Here is a 20,866-nt window from a genome sequence, read left to right as displayed (position 1 = left end):
TCAGTTGGCTCTGAGTTTTATACCTTTAGAATGCTATGCCAGTCAGCCAGCCGGCTGTGCCAATGTCGATACACACCTGAACTAAATCACAAAGGAGAGGGAGAGGAGTCGAAATGTGCACTTTAACTCCATTTAAGGGCAACACCATCAACTATAAATCAAGGAGGAAATCCTTTTCTAAACCAGACTGACTTTAGCTACCCATAGCAATTACATTTAATTCAATACAGTGAACTGTCATTTATGAGAAAATCACACTTGTAATCTGTACACTTTTTTCATGAGAACCAATGTGTGACTTTGGGGGAGAACATGTAAATTAAACATCGCTGGGCATACTGTAGGAAAGATACAGGCATATGGGCAGAAATATGCAGAAGGTGTGGTGAATAAATTCTATGCTAGGCCTATAGTCTGTGTTTTGTGACCAAGCAGAAGCCGACTCATAGTGGTGAGAAGCCGCACATGCTTTATGCATAACAGGGAGAAAATAGCCACAAAACAGCCAATAAACAGAGCAAACATAGGCATGCTGTGCCCCAGAGTCAATATGCAGTTTCAATAGTGTTTACGCACATGTATGCACGCATGTATGCCTAGATGCACATGGGCGCCTGCACACACAACAGAAACACACACACACACACACACACACACACACACACACACACACACACACACACACACACACACACACACACACACACACACACACACACACACACACACACACACACACACACACACAATACCTGTCAGTCACTGTGACAGCAGCTCTCATGGGTGTATACTGCAGGATTCTCCCCCAGGATTGGGTGTTTGGGGGATTGTCAGGAGATGCCTTGAGACCAAGGACTCAGGAGCCAAGGTAGGTTTTGTGTGCTGCACCTTAATAACACCAACTTTAACAAAAGGCACATGTGCGAGCACACAGAATAACAGACCGCACGCACGCACGCACGCACGCACGCACGCACGCACGCACGCACGCACGCACGCACGCACGCACGCACGCACGCACACACAGAGAAAGATAGGAACACAGGCCCACACATAATCACACCACACTCCACACACTATAAGCTGCCCATCCACACGCTCGCTGACCCCGCTCAAATTTCACCTTTGTGCTCCGTATCACCTCAAAGGTTAAGGTAAAGCAAATAGCGCAGCATCTCAAAGGTCACCCCTATCTTTGGGGGTTAATTGGTGCCAAATAGTTGGGGTTAATTGGTGCCACATGACCTCCCTGCACAATCATTCACTCTCACTTCATATCTGTCTCGCTCCCTCCACTCAGAGGAGGATACACAGCTTCATATCTGTCTCGCTCCCTCCACTCAGAGGAGGATACACAGCAAATAACACATGCGCACCCTTCACGCCCCGGGGATTCAGCTGTGTCAACAGAGGAGATGGGGACCCCGGGCCAGTGGTTCTGTGGCCTCCCCTCGCTCCGATAAGCTAAGACGGACCAGGGCAGGGGTGAGGAAGGCAGGCCACCGGGGGATCACAGGGTCTATCCAGGAGAAAAATGAGTTGTTTGCTGGTGGTGAAACACCACAAGGGGAGAAAGCCCCGTGGCTCAATGTGGGCCAGTGTGTTTGATCTACGAATTATCTATCAAAGATCTCTGTGGGTGTTAAATGGCCAGAGGAGATGTGTTGAATGTGCGAGCGTTGTACATGAACTCTAAATCTCTGTCACTTGGGGATTGTGGATTGGTTGACTGGCAGTTGAGTTACGTGCCTGGGAGAGTGCTCTGTGTGCAGGAGATCAGCCAGGCAGTGGATCAGAGGACATGATGTGGCGCCTGAGCAGGCTGGGGTGTTGATGATAAGTCAAATCATCACCGCGACTTTGAGAATATGTTATGAGGAGTTTTAAGGGGAATATATTCAGAGAAGCAACACATACAGTACGGTACCCTGCAGCACATCTAATATTTGCAACTGAAAAGCAAACATATACAACAAAATCAAACCACTTAAGCTCGATACACTTTTTCCATATGACAAATAGCGAAAATAGCCATTCTATAAGCTCACAGTGCGACATGACGTGCTTGTAGATCTGCTATTTTTGCTATTTTTCAATGTCCAAAATAGGGACACCTGGTTGAAAGCGTGAGAGCTCTACATTAAAAAAAAGCAGAGAAACTGAATGCACAAGCGTTCAAGAGCATCTATTACACATTCCAGTAGCAATTGTTGACACTGCATGGCCCCTAGCTGCATGACCCTACAACAGCACCATGTTGCATTAGACTGTCAGTGAGAGAAGCCTACCTGCCCTTTCATGTGCTCCTCTCCTCCTGATTTTGGAATAAAAACGTTTCCTTTGTCACTGTGGCATGCCATTAGGTAGTTTCTTATACTTTTTTTTCTCCCTTATCTACTGTGCACTAATGTGTTCTCATTAGTCCAATCATTGTCAATCACAGATAAAATCCCACAGTACTGTCAGCAACTATAAATAAGAATCTCCAAATTATCTTCTTATGCTGGCAGAAGAGTCAGCTCATTTTTATTGGTAGAAATTATCACCGCTAATGATGCCAGCCTCCAGGTGTAATTAGGCGTTATCTTATCATGCTGCTGTGTTTTGGGCTTGGTGCGTACATGTTCCGGGCTTGGTGTGTACAGGTTCTGCACTGGAGGACCTATTAATTTCCACCATATCTACAAACCAAGCCACCTTTACAAGCCAGAACCCATAGTAAGGTTCTGCTAACCTGGCTACCAATTGGCTCAATTTCACACGATTTAGTAAAGCACAGGATGCTGGTAGGAAACTGTACCAAGGAACAAAGTAGGTCAGTGGTTCTCAAAGTGGGGTGCAGGGACCCCCAGGGATCCTTGACGGGGTTCCAGGGGGTCACCAGCAAAATGTGTTTAAACACTCCCCTACTATATATTTTTCCCCCAGAAGTTGAAACACAACATCTTGTATGGGGGTTGCTGACACAAAATATTTTCAGATGGGCGTCCGTGGCCAAATAGGCTAGATGAAAAAGTTTGAGTGACCACTGAACTACGTACGCTACAGTGACCTATATGCAAAGAACAAAGCTCCTCCTTTCCTGTTTAGTACAGTATATAAGAGCCTGTTTCAGCCAAAATACCCCCCAGTTTGAGGTCATACTAGGGGAATGTACAGTAGTAGCCTGGGACCCGACAAACGAAAGGTGACATTCACCGGAACATTCACCGGAACCAACGGTTAAACTAACAGCATTTTCTTCCCCCAGTATATATTTTTTCTTCTTATATCTAAATTCAACAATGTTGTAAATGCAAATAAAACAAGAAAAATACAGAAAACAAAAAGAAAAAAAGTTGTTGTCTTTAAGTGTCAACATCCTCTGCGTGTTACACACAGTATTGTCCCCCTGTATATTTTGAGGATGTTTCCAAATCCGTCCATCAAAGGTTCCACATTGTCTTAAGGGCTATGACCCCAATAACTGTTCCATAGTTCTATACATCCAAATAAAGGAGAACGTACTGCAAGAGTTCACATGGTCATTGTTTGTAGTATTTACAGCTCTGTACAATGAGGGGGAAAAACTCTTCACAGCAAAAAGAGAGAGAGAAAAAAAATAAAAACTCACTATTCTAGAGTAGAGACTGGGAAACAAATGTATTTCTGTGAATGTCTCTTGTTGACTGCACACTGTTCCCAGCAGATTGGGACTTGTTGTATAGCCACAACATTTGCCCAAACTATATACCCAGATCCTGTTGTTCATAAAAAGTGACCTTTGAAAAACTAAAAAGGCAAAAAATAATAATAATCAAATAAAAACAGAAGAAATGTATGATGGATATAGCAATACACAGTATATCATAGGATTTACAAGATTCTTCTTACACCTGCACATTTTCTTTTTATCAGGTCCAACACAGCAACAAACTCCTAAAACACACAAAACTCCAACTCAAATACATAAAAGTAGCTAAATAGTTTCCCATTAAATTACCACAATGTCCAAACAATAGTGATGTTTACATTCCTGTTACAACAGTTCTTCCTGCTGTGTTTTTTCTTCAATTGATTTAAACTGATTCTATTTTACATTTTGATTGGTTTCTAGTGGCAGGAGGGGAGGGGCAGGGAGGGGGAGGAGGAGGGGGACGGGGAGTTCTAAGCCTCGCACGGTGGATGCAGATATAAAAAGGAAAGGGGGGGGAGGGGGTGTCACTGTGGCACTTGTGAGACAACACAGCGGCTAGGCACAGGGGCAGTGAAGGAGGGAAGGCCTGACCGCTATCCTTGGACAGGAGCAGGGTCAGCAACGGTGTAGCTCATGTATAAGGAGAAAAAGTGGCTGGGCGCTTTAAGGTTGGGGCCTGGGGAGGAAGGACTGGGCTAATGCCATCACAGGTAGATTTCCCTCTTGGAGCTCTGGGTGGTGGGGGTCGTGGCAGAGTGATATTCAACGGCCTGGCTCAGCGGGATCTCCTCCAGGGCACAGTCTTTGCTGGAGGAGTCGCCACCCCCGTAGGCACTGGTGTACGGGGTCATGAAGCGCATGTTGGCCACCTTGGGGCCTCCGCTGCCTCCGCCGCCACCTCCTCCCATGCTCCCACCGCCGCGCTCCTCCGCCATGGGCTTTGGGCTGCCGTTGGCCATGAGGTGATCCTGCCCCTCCATCTCTTGGTAAGGCACAAAGGTGGAGAGCTTGGGGGCGTTCTGGGGGATCTTGCTGTTGGGGGAAGGCTGCCCAGGCATCCAGCAGGCGTCAGAGTGGCCGAACTCCGTGCACTCGTGTGTGCAGTTTCCGGTCATCGCCACATCGGGCAGGGGCCTGAGGTCTGAGGTCGGAAACAAGAAACAAAGAACAGCAAGATCGTATAAATAAAGTGGAGCATTACAAAAGTTGTTGCACAAAAATAGTGATCTCTGACACAATTTCACAATTTTTCTTAATCAATGTGTGTATGCATGCATGCATGCGTGCAGGCATGCTTGCGTGCATGCTTGCTTGCGTCTTCCAGTATCTAGAAAAGGTTTTCCTTTAAATGTACTCTAAATTTGGTTTGAGTGAGATACTGTATAAGGTTTTCCTCTGACTCTGAGTAACACATGATATTTGGACTAATACATTATTCATTATAAAGTTATTATTTGTGTGCTTCTGAATAATACATTCATATTTGGGTGTACTATTTAAACAAGACCACTGTTTTAAAGTAGTGGTTTCAGTTGGATTCCACATTTCCATTATAGGGTGATTTGGTATGATGTGATAAGTTGGGGAACTACAGTATGTCTAGTTTGCAAACGTTGTTGTTTTGTGTTTATGCGTTCTACATTTACCAAAGGAAAAACATGCAGGACAAATATGTGATACAAGCTGGAGAAAATCAATTATGTTGAATAGATGCAAAGTAATCTTTGTACAATTTTCAGGTCCAGTGTTGTGCAAGTTCTCACTTCACAAGAACTAGCGTAAAGTTAACTTCACACAGATTAAAATGAACTAGTTTGCGTTGACATGATGACACCATTTTGAGTTTTGAACTAAGCCCTAGGGGAATAGTCATATTCCCCAATGAACTGGTTCACGTTAATTTATTGCTTTTTTAATGAACTGCTCCAAACTACTATTTGACAACAGAACCTTCTCTGTATAGTAGTAGCCTACCCATCCCCAGCCCCCAATCATTACCACTGTTCACTTCCCAAACTGTATACTAGATAGAATAACAGACAGATTACTTTTAAAAGTAAAAAACAAACAAACAAACAAAAAAACAATGTGAGGATATTTATTACTTCAAACTGTGTTATGCAGAAAGGGAAAAGGGAGCAGTAAAGGTATACTGAAAATGCAATGGAAATTCTATTAAAGATGTCATGGAATGGCTTTATTGCTGACGTTTTTGCATAAACAGGGGTGTGGTTTTCGTGGACTAATCACAGTGTCAGCTGGGCTATGGGATCTCTGAACTCATGGAGAGATGGGAGAAATTCTAGCAGCACTTGTATGGGTTGCATTGCTTGTTTTCCACCTCCAATGGGTTTAAATTCCACCTCCAATAGGCTTATATCCCACCTCCAATGTCTGGCCATCATCTTGAGTTAGATAAATAACGCAGCAGGATCGGGACTCAAACAGGTGAATGAAATCAAATTAATTTATATTCATAAAGGTCTAGCTGTGTGTCATCACGCGGTAGCTTTGTAATTACAGGAAGCAATTAAAATCCAACAACAAATTAGGGACTTTTGACATGAGAATAAACAAAAAAATGATGTATCTGTGTCCTCATTATGACCGTGGGTATGCTCTACAAGTGTGAAAAACATATTTTTCATTTCATTTCATTTCACGTGTGTGTATGTGTGTGTTTCCCCTGTGTGTGTGTGTGTGTGTGTGTGTGCGTGCGTGCGTGCGTGCGTGCGTGCGTGCGTGCGTGCGTGCGTGCGTGAGTGCGTGCGTGCCCTGTGTGTGTGTTTCCCCTGTTGGTGTGTATCAGCGTGCTGCATAAATGATACAGTGAGTTTGAGGAAAAAAATGCTCTGATGTTCTCAGACATGTGGTCCTGCTGTCTTGACTGAGACATGCACAGTCAATTTGAGAGCAGCGAGTTGCAGTGTGTGATCACGTGACCTCAAGTACAAGTCCATCTCGTATTAGAAATATGCGTTCTCTGGTCTCATGACATTATTCAAAGGACACAAACCAGTTGTTTGCGTTCTTGGTATAACAGTGGCATTAACACTGAGTTTTAATTAACAATGAATTTGAGGACCCTCTCGAAAACGAGATACTATATCTCAATGGGGTATTCCTAAATAAAGAATTTCAAACAACAAACAATGGCCATCTATGCGTTCATCATTTGCAAACAATATGTCGGGGCGTGTGCGAATCCGCCATTCCTTCATGTTATTCATCCGCCGTACCTTACCTATGTGGCGTGCATGCACCGTTAAGCATTGGACGAGAGGCACCGCAGGCAAGCGAGTCGCCGTGCCGAATGTTGTGAAGGCCGCTAGAACCGACTCAACCAAGTCAATCAAATAGACCCAATAGAGCATAACAACGGCTTTGATCCGGTGAAATATTTGATCCAGTGAAATAAACAAACCACTACCAGAGCTGGAGAGATTCTTTTCACCACAGGAGCTGCTGAACTCTGACTGCACTGGACTAACTCCACTCCAGATCAAACCTTCAACAACTACAGTTTTATTTTCAAATATACCATCTTCTACACCCGGCCTGCCAAAAATGCGTATGCCTGGGTTTAATGGGATAGTTCAGAATTTTTTAACTTAAGCTGTATGAAATACTTGCATCATTTGTATTGTTGACCTATTTCTACCATATAGTGCAACTTTCGTTAGGTGTTGACCCCTCTATCACACGGAACTATGTTTTTTGTGTCCATACGTATCACTACGCCCAAAAAAAACAATACAAATGACGCTAGTTTTGTTTATATATATATATATATATATATATATATATATATTACAGGATCGTCATCTTCTTTCTTTCTTTCTTTCTTTCTTTCTTTCTTTCTTTGAGGATGCAATTAGATTCCATTGATTTCAAACATCCATTAACCGCGCAATGGTTAACATTAACTTTGGACTTCAACCGCTTAAATCATGTCAATGTACAACGGTGAGTAGTGGATGTAATATCAAGAGTCACGAATAGTTTATATAGTACCAGAAATATATCTTAATGTGTTGTTTAGATGCACGATTGTATCAAATAGTGTGTGAAACAGGATTACATTTACATGTACAAATACAATGTAATTACAACCTTCCTTTTTTACAAATGGCATAACGCGAGCTAATATAACAGACTGACGCAGGGCCCTGAGACATCTGTGTTCACATTTAATAGAAATCACAGTTTAATCGAAAAGGTCAGAGATTGGAGCAGAAATATCAATGTGTATGCAGAAAGTAACCTTTCTTCTGTGCATGACATTAGATTATTCTTTGATACTCAAGGCCAGAGGAGGGGAGAGAGGGCTGTGCACTGTGCACTTCTACCAGCTTATTTCACAAAATGCCTCTGCGTCATGCATAATTGACATTCATTGTCCCTTTTTAAAAAGGAGCTACAGTAGGATTTTCTGTCTTTTTGTTGGTTCGTATGCATCCAAACCCTTAGCTACAGTATACATAAGAGAGTGCTGCTGAGTAGTGACCCTGCGCACGCACGCACGCACGCACGCACGCACGCACGCACGCACGCACGCACGCACGCACGCACGCACGCACGCACGCACGCACGCACGCACGCACGCACGCACGCACGCACGCACGCACGCAGAGCCGGATTTACCTTGCTGAGAGCCCCCGGGCTGGAGCAAATTTGAGGGCCCCTCTTGGGGCGCGCAGCGGAGCGGCCGAGCGGCGCAGCCGCGAGGCTGGAATTTTTTTTTTTTGGGCCCCCCTGGTCGGGGGCCCCCGGGCTGCAGCCCACCCTAGCCCAGCGGTAAGTCCGGCTCTGCACGCACGCACGCACGCACGCACGCTTTGCATTTTTTACGCCCTTCCCAGACAAGTGCAAGGCGCTTGGAAAAAATGCAAAATCATGTGGAAGTGGTTCAGTGTAAAATGTGTCTTTTTAAGGGGAATTCCACTCATTTTCAACATTTTCTTTTTTACTATGTAATTAAGCTGTTGTGTGAAAATAATAAAAAAGTCCCCCCATTCTGTGTTTGTGAAAAGCCTGTGAAAAATCATTAACATTGTGAAGTACATCTTGATGATGTCATCAAGATGTACTTCACCATGTTAATGATTTTTGTTCCAGTTCTAGGAAACACAGAACGGGGGACTTTTTTTTAATTATTTCCACACAACAGCTCTAAGGTATATTAATGACATAGTAAAATGTTGAAAATGAGTGGTATTCCCCTTTAAGTGCTTTTCTCCCAAGCCGTGCGCACTGGAGTATTACAGTATTGCATATTAGAGTTTGACCAGCATGTACAGTATAGGCCAGGGGTGCCCACACATTTATGACGTGAGATCTACTTTCAAAATGACCAGCTCAACAAGATCTACCCACTGAAAAAACAAGTGTACCATTGCTGAAAATAGTTTAAATATATAATGTACCTGGGGGGGCTGTGGAATAGGGAGGGGGGAGAAATTATGACAGGCAGTTTCTGCTGTCAAAATATGTCCCCCCCGTATTTAACTTAAACGCCCAATGCATTCTCAATGGCAATAGCACAAACTTTGGCATGCTACTAGTCCTACATACTTACACCTAGAAACCCCATTCAAACCTATTTAGGTTCATCTTACGGTGGACTGACAATACATCTTTGAAATGTTTCATAGTTTTAGAAATATAGTGCTTTCAAATTTGAGAAATTCACAATGGGGCTCAATGGCAGATATTGGCACGTCAAAAAAGCACTTTCACCTAGAAACTCCATTCACACATTTTATAATTCAGCTTACTGTGGAGACAAATGCTGGAACTTTTTACTTTGAAATGATTTGTAGTTTCTCAGTTGTTTAACTTAAACGCCCAATGCATTCTCAATGGCAATATCACGAACTTTGGCATGCTACTAGTCCTACATACTTACACCTAGAAACCCCATTCAAACCTATTTAGGTTCATCTTACGGTGGACATGTTTGCCTGCAAAGGAATCTTTGAAATGTTTCATAGTTTTAGAAATATAGTGCTTTCAAATTTGAGAAATTTATAATGGGGCTCAATGGCAGCTCTATGGCACGTCAAAAAATCACTTTCACCTAGAAACTCCATTCACACATTTTATAATTCAGCTTACTGTGGAGACAAATGCTGGAACTTTTTACTTTGAAATGATTTGTAGTTTCTGAGTTATTTAACTTAAACGCCCAATGCATTCTCAATGGCAATAGCACAAACTTTGGCATGCTACTAGTCCTATAGGCCATCATAACTGCTTGGTAGAATATACTGATACCTTGGGAAGAAAAAGATGTGGCCAATCAGAGCATGACCCCCAGTTCAAGGACCTAAGTAGCAGTGAGTAGTACTAATCACAGAATTTAGCAGGGGGTTGGAGGGGTCATGTTGCTCCTAATCAAGCACAGGAATTAATTGCCACTCATTTGAGGTGGACTAATTGGCCAACCCCATGGAAGGAAACATTTAGGCCGGGTGAGGAGATGGTGGTGGTGGTGGTGGCACACTTCATGTCTGAGATCTAAGGATCAACGGAGCTTTTCGCTAATAACGGCTTCCTGTGGTTGACACACAGGCAGGGTCAGATCCAACTCACATCAAAGCCAGCAGGGACGGCAGCGTGTGATCAAAAGTGATGATATGGAAACCTTCACCGTGTTAAGTTCATCAGTTTTACAGTATGCTGCAGAAAATGCTGCTGCTGCAATGTCAGAGGAACCATGCAGACAAAAGTAACTTTTTACCTGTACACAAAATGTAACTGACAGAGTTATATTTACAAGCTCATTATAGTGACTAAGGCATAAACAGGAACAGTTGGCTGTTACTGTTGATAACACTAACTACAGTATAAGGTGATTCTATCTATGCAAGACTTGTGGGAAAAGTCTGAAAGTTATGGGTCCTTATACGTATGCTCATGGAGGAATTCCTATCTCTCTCTCCTCTGCTGTACTGTACAATGATGTTCATGAGGCCTGTGCGCTGTCAGAGGGCCAGAACACTGAATTCAAGGTTGCCTCTATTAGACAAGGCTATTTAAAATGGAGTAGATCTCCTGAGTTTTCCTCCAGCTGCCTTATCTGCGCTCCTGAGTTCTAGTTAACCCCTGGGACCCTCTCCAGCCCTCTGCCAAGTCCCTAGGAGCGCTTCCCTTGGCTCTCCCCTCTCACTACATAATACGCTCTCCTACCTTGGCCACCATTTTCTTGCCAAACTAATTAGATTTCACAGTCGCTGCTCAGGAAGATGTCAGCCTAATAAAATGGAAATAATTTCCAGATGAGTATCTGACATTTTGTGCCATCTACCAGAGTAAAGAAAGGAGACGTATGGGGCCCCCTCTCTTCTCCGCTCATCTTTTTCCCCTGCTCCATCATTTCACTCCTAGAGATATGCTAACACGGCTAGCGGAGGAAATCCCCTGCTTCCCCCTTATACTCACCACTGTCCTGCAGGATGAATGGAATCAAAAGTACACAAAGGAACTCTTCACTTGAAATATTAATATCATTAATTACTTTGAAGTTCAAATGTGCAGTTAGAACGTACCGTATATGGGAGAGGACTGGCAGTGATGTTTTTATGATGGCAACATGGCAATTTAAAGTTAGGATAAGTGATAAAATGAGTGTTAAATAGCTCTATATTTTAGGATTCATTGATAGAGTATTTGTTCAGTAACAGGAGTGTCCATGTCTCTCCAGCTTAAACAGAAAATGTATTTTTTCTTTTTGCAATTTCATGCAATCAGGATAGAGAACTCAGACAGGATACAGATTAAACAAGTGAAATTGGAGGTGATGACACGAAGAAATGAGCAGACAAAATTGGAACTGGAACACTGAAGCTGATAAATGGGTACTCTGATTTATGTATTGTGAATCTGATAACTATGTTGAGTATCTAAAATAATAGGCACTTATATAAGCTTTTAGCTTCAGCCTATTGCTTTTGATCACCTTTATGTAACAGTTTCCGGTTTCTCAGTTTTATGTTGATGTATAATTTGTACTTATACTGTGAAGATGATCAAATGAACTAAAATAAAAAATAAAATAAATAAAATAAAAGGGTCTATTCTGACTGGCTGAAGGTTTGCCACCTATACCTGAAAATGTGTGTCCTGTTTATTAAAGAGCTGGAGAGATGGGGAGACTCCTTATCACCACGACGTAACGTCATGTTACTCAGGCTGCAGGTCTACAAACCGCCTCTGTATGCATGCGTATAGATCAAACTGACACACACACACACACACACACACACACACACACACACACACACACACACACACACACACACACACACACACACACACACACACACACACACACACACACACACACACACACACACACACTCACCTTCAACAATAATTGTCATCCATGTGATGGTGCATTCCCCTCTGGGGCCAGCATAATGCATGCAGCCACCTCAATGTATACCACTGTAATACTCACAGGCAATTGATTTTCAACCAGAACCTCATTTATAGCCACAAGGGGGACACCCTGCATAGTGGCCCCGGACCCTGAGTGGGGCGTGGGTGTGTACGGTACGGTACAGTATACTGAATGTATATTTATAGAATTGTGTGTAATACTGTATTGTTCATTGTGTGTTAATTTATCCCAGGTCCTATATAGCATTGAATAGCCAGACAATCAGAGATCTCTGCCTAGTACCAACATGCCTGGGGACATCTTAATTCATGTGACATGCGTGGAAGCAATTTGGAAATGTAAAAACCAATGCAACGGCTACAGGGCAATCCTTCATATTGGGAGTCGGGGACGGTATCAGGATTGGTTTTCAAAGCAGTAGGCTAGGCGTAGGTTTGTTAATGGCTGCTGTTCTAGCCCCCATACTGAACGTAGATGTCACCAGATATTTTGGTAGACAGTGACCTCCAGTTGTCTCAAGAGACTAGTCATGTCCCAAATACTTCAACTTAATCCATTAAAACCTGAGGCCGATATTACACATGCCTTCTAAATCAATGGTTCACGTTTTGGTAATTCAAACACTTTCAACATTTTTCTGAAATGTTCAAAAATAGCAGATGTACAAGCTCGCATGAGCGCAGCACTATTCCGGTTTTAGGTGTAAATAAGTGGGTGGAATTATTTTCCATAATAATGACACTATAAAAACACTGCACCATGAGTGCTGGTGGCAGGTACTATCAAACGGAAACATGAACCTCTCTGTGCAAGAATACCACTAAGGAAGAAGGGGGGGGGGAGAACAAATGGATGAATACATTGCATAATTATGGAGTATGAATTAATTGTGGAGTGATTCTCCTTGTGTATTCTGGCTTACTGTGGACGACGTGCAAAGCTGTCCGCCTCTCTCTTTCCTGTTCTCCGTCCGTCTTCCCTCTATCACTCTACTGGCTCTGTCCCCCGTTTCTGCGGTTCCCCGTACCTCGCCAACCTCCTACCCCCCCAACCCCACCCACCAGACCCCGTACCTCGCCAACCTCCTACCCCCCCAACCCCACCCACCAGACCCTGTCTGGATGTGAAAGAGCCTTTCTGTGGTTCCCCGTACCTCGCCAACCTCCTACCCCCCCAACCCCACCCAGCAGACCCCGTACCTCGCCAACCTCCTACCCCCCCAACCCCACCCACCAGACCCCGTACCTCGCCAACCTCCTACCCCCCCAACCCCACCCTCCCCGTACCCCCATCCTCCCCGTACCTTGCCAACCTCCTACCCCCCCAACCCCACCCACCAGACCCTGTCTGGATGTGAAAGAGCCTTTCTGTGGTTCCCCGTACCTCGCCAACCTCCTACCCCCCCAACCCCACCCACCAGACCCCGTACCTCGCCAACCTCCTACCCCCCCAACCCCACCCACCAGACCCCGTACCTCGCCAACCTCCTACCCCCCCAACCCCACCCACCAGACCCTGTCTGGATGTGAAAGAGCCTTTCTGTGGTTCCCCGTACCTCGCCAACCTCCTACCCCCCCAACCCCACCCAGCAGACCCCGTACCTCGCCAACCTCCTACCCCCCCAACCCCACCCACCAGACCCCGTACCTCGCCAACCTCCTACCCCCCCAACCCCACCCTCCCCGTACCCCCATCCTCCCCGTACCTTGCCAACCTCCTACCCCCCCAACCCCACCCACCAGACCCTGTCTGGATGTGAAAGAGCCTTTCTGTGGTTCCCCGTACCTCGCCAACCTCCTACCCCCCCAACCCCACCCACCAGACCCCGTACCTCGCCAACCTCCTACCCCCCCAACCCCACCCACCAGACCCCGTACCTCACCAACCTCCTACCCCCCCAACCCCACCCTCCCCGTACCCCCATCCTCCCCGTACCTTGCCAACCTCCTACCCCCCCAACCCCACCCTCCCCGTACCCCCATCCTCCCCGTACCTTGCCAACCTCCTACCCCCCCAACCCCACCCACCAGACCCCGTACCTCACCAACCTCCTACCCCCCCAACCCCACCCACCAGACCCTGTCTGGATGTGAAAGAGCCTTTCTGTGGTTCCCCGTACCTCGCCAACCTCCTACCCCCCCAACCCCACCCACCAGACCCCGTACCTCGCCAACCTCCTACCCCCCCAACCCCACCCAGCAGACCCCGTACCTCGCCAACCTCCTACCCCCCCAACCCCACCCACCAGACCCCGTACCTCGCCAACCTCCTACCCCCCCAACCCCACCCTCCCCGTACCCCCATCCTCCCCGTACCTTGCCAACCTCCTACCCCCCCCAACCCCACCCACCAGACCCTGTCTGGATGTGAAAGAGCCTTTCTGTGGTTCCCCGTACCTCGCCAACCTCCTACCCCCCCAACCCCACCCAGCAGACCCCGTACCTCGCCAACCTCCTACCCCCCCAACCCCACCCACCAGACCCCGTACCTCGCCAACCTCCTACCCCCCCAACCCCACCCTCCCCGTACCCCCATCCTCCCCGTACCTTGCCAACCTCCTACCCCCCCAACCCCACCCACCAGACCCTGTCTGGATGTGAAAGAGCCTTTCTGTGGTTCCCCGTACCTCGCCAACCTCCTACCCCCCCAACCCCACCCACCAGACCCCGTACCTCGCCAACCTCCTACCCCCCCAACCCCACCCACCAGACCCCGTACCTCACCAACCTCCTACCCCCCCAACCCCACCCTCCCCGTACCCCCATCCTCCCCGTACCTTGCCAACCTCCTACCCCCCCAACCCCACCCTCCCCGTACCCCCATCCTCCCCGTACCTTGCCAACCTCCTACCCCCCCAACCCCACCCACCAGACCCCGTACCTCACCAACCTCCTACCCCCCCAACCCCACCCACCAGACCCTGTCTGGATGTGAAAGAGCCTTTCTGTGGTTCCCCGTACCTCGCCAACCTCCTACCCCCCCAACCCCACCCAGCAGACCCCGTACCTCTCCAACCTCCTACCCCCCCAACCCCACCCACCAGACCCCGTACCTCGCCAACCTCCTACCCCCCCAACCCCACCCAGCAGACCCCGTACCTCGCCAACCTCCTACCCCCCCAACCCCACCCACCAGACCCCGTACCTCACCAACCTCCTACCCCCCCAACCCCACCCACCAGACCCCGTACCTCACCAACCTCCTACCCCCCCAACCCCACCCACCAGACCCCGTACCTCTCCAACCTCCTACCCCCCCAACCCCACCCACCAGACCCCGTACCTCTCCAACCTCCTACCCCCCCAACCCCACCCACCAGACCCCGTACCTCTCCAACCTCCTACCCCCCCAACCCCACCCACCAGACCCCGTACCTCACCAACCTCCTACCCCCCCAACCCCACCCACCAGACCCCGTACCTCACCAACCTCCTACCCCCCCAACCCCACCCACCAGACCCCGTACCTCTCCAACCTCCTACCCCCCCAACCCCACCCACCAGACCCCGTACCTCTCCAACCTCCTACCCCCCCAACCCCACCCACCAGACCCCGTACCTCTCCAACCTCCTACCCCCCCAACCCCACCCACCAGACCCCGTACCTCGCCAACCTCCTACCCCCCCAACCCCACCCACCAGACCCCGTACCTCACCAACCTCCTACCCCCCCAACCCCACCCACCAGACCCCGTACCTCACCAACCTCCTACCCCCCCAACCCCACCCACCAGACCCCGTACCTCACCAACCTCCTACCCCCCCAACCCCACCCACCAGACCCCGTACCTCACCAACCTCCTACCCCCCCAACCCCACCCACCAGACCCCGTACCTCTCCAACCTCCTACCCCCCCAACCCCACCCACCAGACCCCGTACCTCTCCAACCTCCTACCCCCCCAACCCCACCCACCAGACCCCGTACCTCACCAACCTCCTACCCCCCCAACCCCACCCACCAGACCCCGTACCTCACCAACCTCCTACCCCCCCAACCCCACCCACCAGACCCCGTACCTCTCCAACCTCCTACCCCCCCAACCCCACCCACCAGACCCCGTACCTCTCCAACCTCCTACCCCCCCAACCCCACCCACCAGACCCCGTACCTCTCCAACCTCCTACCCCCCCAACCCCACCCACCAGACCCCGTACCTCGCCAACCTCCTACCCCCCCAACCCCACCCACCAGACCCCGTACCTCACCAACCTCCTACCCCCCCAACCCCACCCACCAGACCCCGTACCTCACCAACCTCCTACCCCCCCAACCCCACCCACCAGACCCCGTACCTCTCCAACCTCCTACCCCCCCAACCCCACCCACCAGACCCCGTACCTCACCAACCTCCTACCCCCCCAACCCCACCCACCAGACCCCGTACCTCACCAACCTCCTACCCCCCCAACCCCACCCACCAGACCCCGTACCTCTCCAACCTCCTACCCCCCCAACCCCACCCACCAGACCCCGTACCTCTCCAACCTCCTACCCCCCCAACCCCACCCACCAGACCCCGTACCTCTCCAACCTCCTACCCCCCCAACCCCACCCACCAGACCCCGTACCTCGCCAACCTCCTACCCCCCCAACCCCACCCACCAGACCCCCATCCTCCCCGTACCTCTCCAACCTCCTACCCCCCCAACCCCACCCACCAGACCCCGTCTGGATGTGAAAGAGCCTCGCCGGCTCTAATTAAACTTTGGGCAGATTAGAACTTTGCCTTGTCAGTCTTTATTCATACTTAAACAAGTTATTACTTTTTGTGGAATTAAATTAGGCGGCAATTAATTAATCGACACAAGCGCGGAAGGAGGACGATGGGAGGGAGAGAGAGGGAGAGAGAGAGGGCGGGGGAGGACAGGGAGGTGGAGATGAAAGAGAGAAAGACAGAACGGGAAAAGTAGGAGGAAGAGGCGGAGGTGGTGCGTGTGTGTGCGTGCGTGTGCGCGTGCGTGTGCGTGTGCGTGTGTGCGTGTGCGTGTGTGCGTGTGTGTGTGTGTGCGTGCGTGCGTGCATGCGGGTGCTTGGCAAAAAATAAAGGCAAAGATAAAAATATGTTTATCTCAAGATAGATAGACTCTATTTCGTTATATAACTCAAGTGGCTTTCTAACTTTTTCACTCATCCAATGGGCAAGTCGAAATATCAAGGCACACATTTATTCATTGCAAAAATATCTGATCTACAAGCTCACGCCGGGTCACGATGCAACCCGTTGTGGGTTTGTAGATTACAATTTTTGCTAAATTTGTAGAGTGAACAAGAATGAGGCCTATGGGGCAAAGGCTTTGGTGAAGAGAGAAAAAAGGACCGATACAGCCATGGAGGACCTCGTGGTCACGTATTGTATGTACAGGGTTTAAATGGTAAAAAACAAAAATAATACTTTTGTCTATAATGACATGTTAGGGTATAGAATTTGTCTCCGTATTGGGAAATGAGTGCGCACAATAAGTACAGTATATAGTATACTTTTTGTATATCGCAATAATTGACACAAAATACCAAGGCACATCTGTGTGACCCGGCACAGCATTTGGGAATACCTAAGTGCAGTTTCACTAACTGGAAAGAGAATACAGAGGGAAAAAGTATTTATTTATTTATTTATTTTTTATATTTGAGCAGTTTACGGAAACGCAAATATCCGACTCTTTATCTCCCTGAAACAAACTGCATTCCGAGGACATGCTGCGAAGATACAAAAATGAACAAACAGCATTTTGGCAGCAAACCTAAAAGCCCCTACCTCCGTGAAAACCCAAAATTAATTTACCCTCTGACACTTTGCGAAGGCACAAAGGAAGACCACCCGCTGAAATAAAAGAAACGGATGTGAGAAATAGATCTGTACTTTTATACTGTGCTTGTTTTCTTCTTGCTTGATAGGTTTTCTCTGCGTTTGCTTGCTTATTTAACAGCGTCTCGCCTCTGCTCCTGCCTGTGACATCAATGTATTGACTGACAAGTTTAAAATTAGTCCCACTCCCCCCTGATCCAAATCCATTTCCTACTAAGCCCCCTGGTGCCGAACCAATGAAGGAGGAGAGAGTCAATACGTGTATGTAGCCCAGGCAAAATAACAGAAACGTAACGGCTGGCCCCAATCTATGAGGTTATCTAGACCTGTCTATAACTGTCCAAGTGATGTAAGAATCGCGTCAACGAAGAGACCCAGAATGTGCTTCTCAGCGACGGTCATTCTCACCGGTTTCCAATACTTGGCCTGTAACAAGCTACTTTATACACTGCCTTACATTTGGCTGCATTGATAGAGGTTCTTGTCCTAGGTGTGCTGCGTTATTCTTTTGAATAGCTCTGTGTGTGTGTGTGTGTGTGTGTGTGTGTGTGTGTGTGTGTGTGTGTGTGTGTGTGTGTGTGTGTGTGTGTGTGTGTGTGTGTGTGTGTGTGTGCGTGCGTGCGTGCGTGCGTGCGTGCGTGCGTGCGTGCGAGAACACTGGTCTGCATCCTTGCAAACATATGTATTGATTCTCACACACACACACACACACACACACACACACACACACACACACACACACACACACACACACACACACACACACACACACACACACACACACACACACACACACACACACACACACACACACACACACATTCCCTTACTCGCCGTGCTCACTAGTAGAACCACTCAATATTGGTCAAATCTTTCTTTCGTATCAACTTCTCAGTTGATCAATGACCTGCTGCCGGATCGATAAGGTCACTCTAGTCAATAGTGCAGGAGTCCCAGAGATAACAGAGTGATAGGCTACACAACCAATTTTCACCCTGTATGGATTGGTTTTGGAAACGCCCGCAGGTGACAAGTCCTCGCTTATTGAATCTGTGTGCGATGCGACTCTGCGAAATGAGCTATGGTGAGAAATGAATTTTGTTTGGATCAAGGTGTGCTTCGCCGAAACATATTGTCTAACAGCTGCAGGAGGTATATTGGTTCCTTCGCCGAGATTTACCGACTTCAATTATTTATACCCACTGAATGTGAGCGTGTGTGAGCATGTACTGTGTGTGCATCATGTCATATTTATCTAAAACTTATTTTAACTATTGAATATACTCTTTATATATAAACATATTTAGATTTTTTATTAGCTCATATATATATATATATATATATATATATATATATATATATATATTGCGATTAGGTGATTATATGTAATAATTGTGAGAGCTTCAAGCTTTATTTTCATTGACCTGTACCACCTCTTAAAGGATGACTTCACCACTTATCAACCTATCTTAATTGGTCCTCACTAATGTTCATGATAAAATAGCACCATTTTTTTCTACTCTGTCTGTGTCTCATATGAGGGCTATGGGCAGTTCAGAAACCTGTCTTCCAATGACATAATCGATGGGGAATCCAAGCTAATAGAAACTGCGGGCTTTCTAAAAGTGGTGAAGCTGTCCTTTAACAACTTGGAAAAGAGCATATCAGCTTAAGCTAAATTTAGTGTAAAAATGTCCCTGGCCAGATGAAATAAGCTGTTTATACTGTATGCTGTTTTACAGCGATCTGTTTTAACATGGCTACGACGTACACATACTGTAGGCTCACGGTCCAATGCAGTTATGTTGACTCCCCACCGTTTAACAAACAATATAAATAGAACATCTGTGAACCCTGTTTGGAAACCATACTTTAGCCGTTACGTGCCATCCATGCATAAAGCGCTTGTTTGAGAAAGAAAGCTCAGTTTGTATCCATTTAAATTGACATACAAGGCCTTTACCTTCAGCGTGTCTATGTGGAGCAACACCACAACCAAAACAATCCCACGCAAATGATCACTGCACAGCTGGGGCCAAATACCAAGGTTTATATTTGTACCATTTTGCTTTTTTGTTTAGTTCAGTACGTATACCATCTGAAAGCTAGCAATGCAACCAGAGCAAGACCAATAGAACTTGCCTGTGGCTATATCAAGTACAATAAGCACACCAGCATCTCCTGTTCATAAATATTTGACCGATGCACCCCAGTGTGTTTGTGTGTGTGTGTGTGTGTGTGTGTGTGTGTGTGTGTGTGTGTGTGTGTGTGTGTGTGTGTGTGTGTGTGTGTGGCTGAATGCGCATGTACAGTATATATGCGTGAGGCTGTGAGCACGTGCACGCCAGCGTGTGCGGATACGTGCACACGCATGAGAGCGAGAGAGCGAGCTAAATCATTAAAGATGCAGAGAAACATGGTGTGTGTGATTGCTTTGAATGTACAAAGTGACCTGAATACACAAACTCTTGGCTGGCTGTGAGCCGGAGTGTGCTGCTCTGCAAGAATGTACATCTCAAGCCAGAGTTTGACTTAGTTGCATGTGGGTGTTATGAGGTGAAAATAGGGTGAGCGATTGTAGATTTTGCTATTGTTTTGGGGGGCGCTAGCCCCTCCTATGTCCAGCTTTGAGGGTTTGTGTAAACACAAACATTGTTCTAACACAAATATTGAATTCCATTGACAATGAATGGCCAGTTTTGAGTGAGTGCGTTGGTCCGACATGCGCTGCGTCGTGCTTGCGTTATAGGTTAGGTTAGGTTAGGGTTTGGGGTAGGGTGTTTGGGGTAGGGTGTTTGGGGTAGGGTGTTTGGGGTAGGGTGTTTGGGGTAGGGTGTTTGGGGTAGGGTGTTTGGGGTAGGGTGTTTGGGGTAGGGTGTCGGACTAATGACTGTCGGACTGTTAGTATGTCGGAACTTATGCCTGTACACCCCTCACTTCACACAGGTGTGATTTTGTTTTTTGGTATGTGACAACCC

At 47.3% G+C, this 20,866-nt stretch overlaps 1 protein-coding gene across 1 annotated transcript in view; it reads right to left on the bottom strand.

The window, feature by feature from the left end:
• Positions 1 to 1,773: 1,773 nt before the first annotated feature.
• Positions 1,774 to 20,866, bottom strand: part of LOC306923957 (uncharacterized protein) — a 210,427-nt gene continuing 191,334 nt past the window's right edge. The window contains exon 3 of the mRNA XM_079502302.1: positions 1,774 to 4,817. Coding sequence (XP_079358428.1) covers positions 4,381 to 4,817 — 437 coding nt within the window. The 3' untranslated portion in view covers positions 1,774 to 4,380. The remainder of the gene's footprint in view (positions 4,818 to 20,866) is intronic.

The sequence above is a fragment of the Electrona antarctica genome (genome assembly GCF_951216825.1).
Source record: "Electrona antarctica genome assembly, chromosome: 1".
Lineage (NCBI taxonomy): Eukaryota > Metazoa > Chordata > Actinopteri > Myctophiformes > Myctophidae > Electrona > Electrona antarctica.
This window is presented reverse-complemented; position numbering and strand designations above follow the sequence as displayed.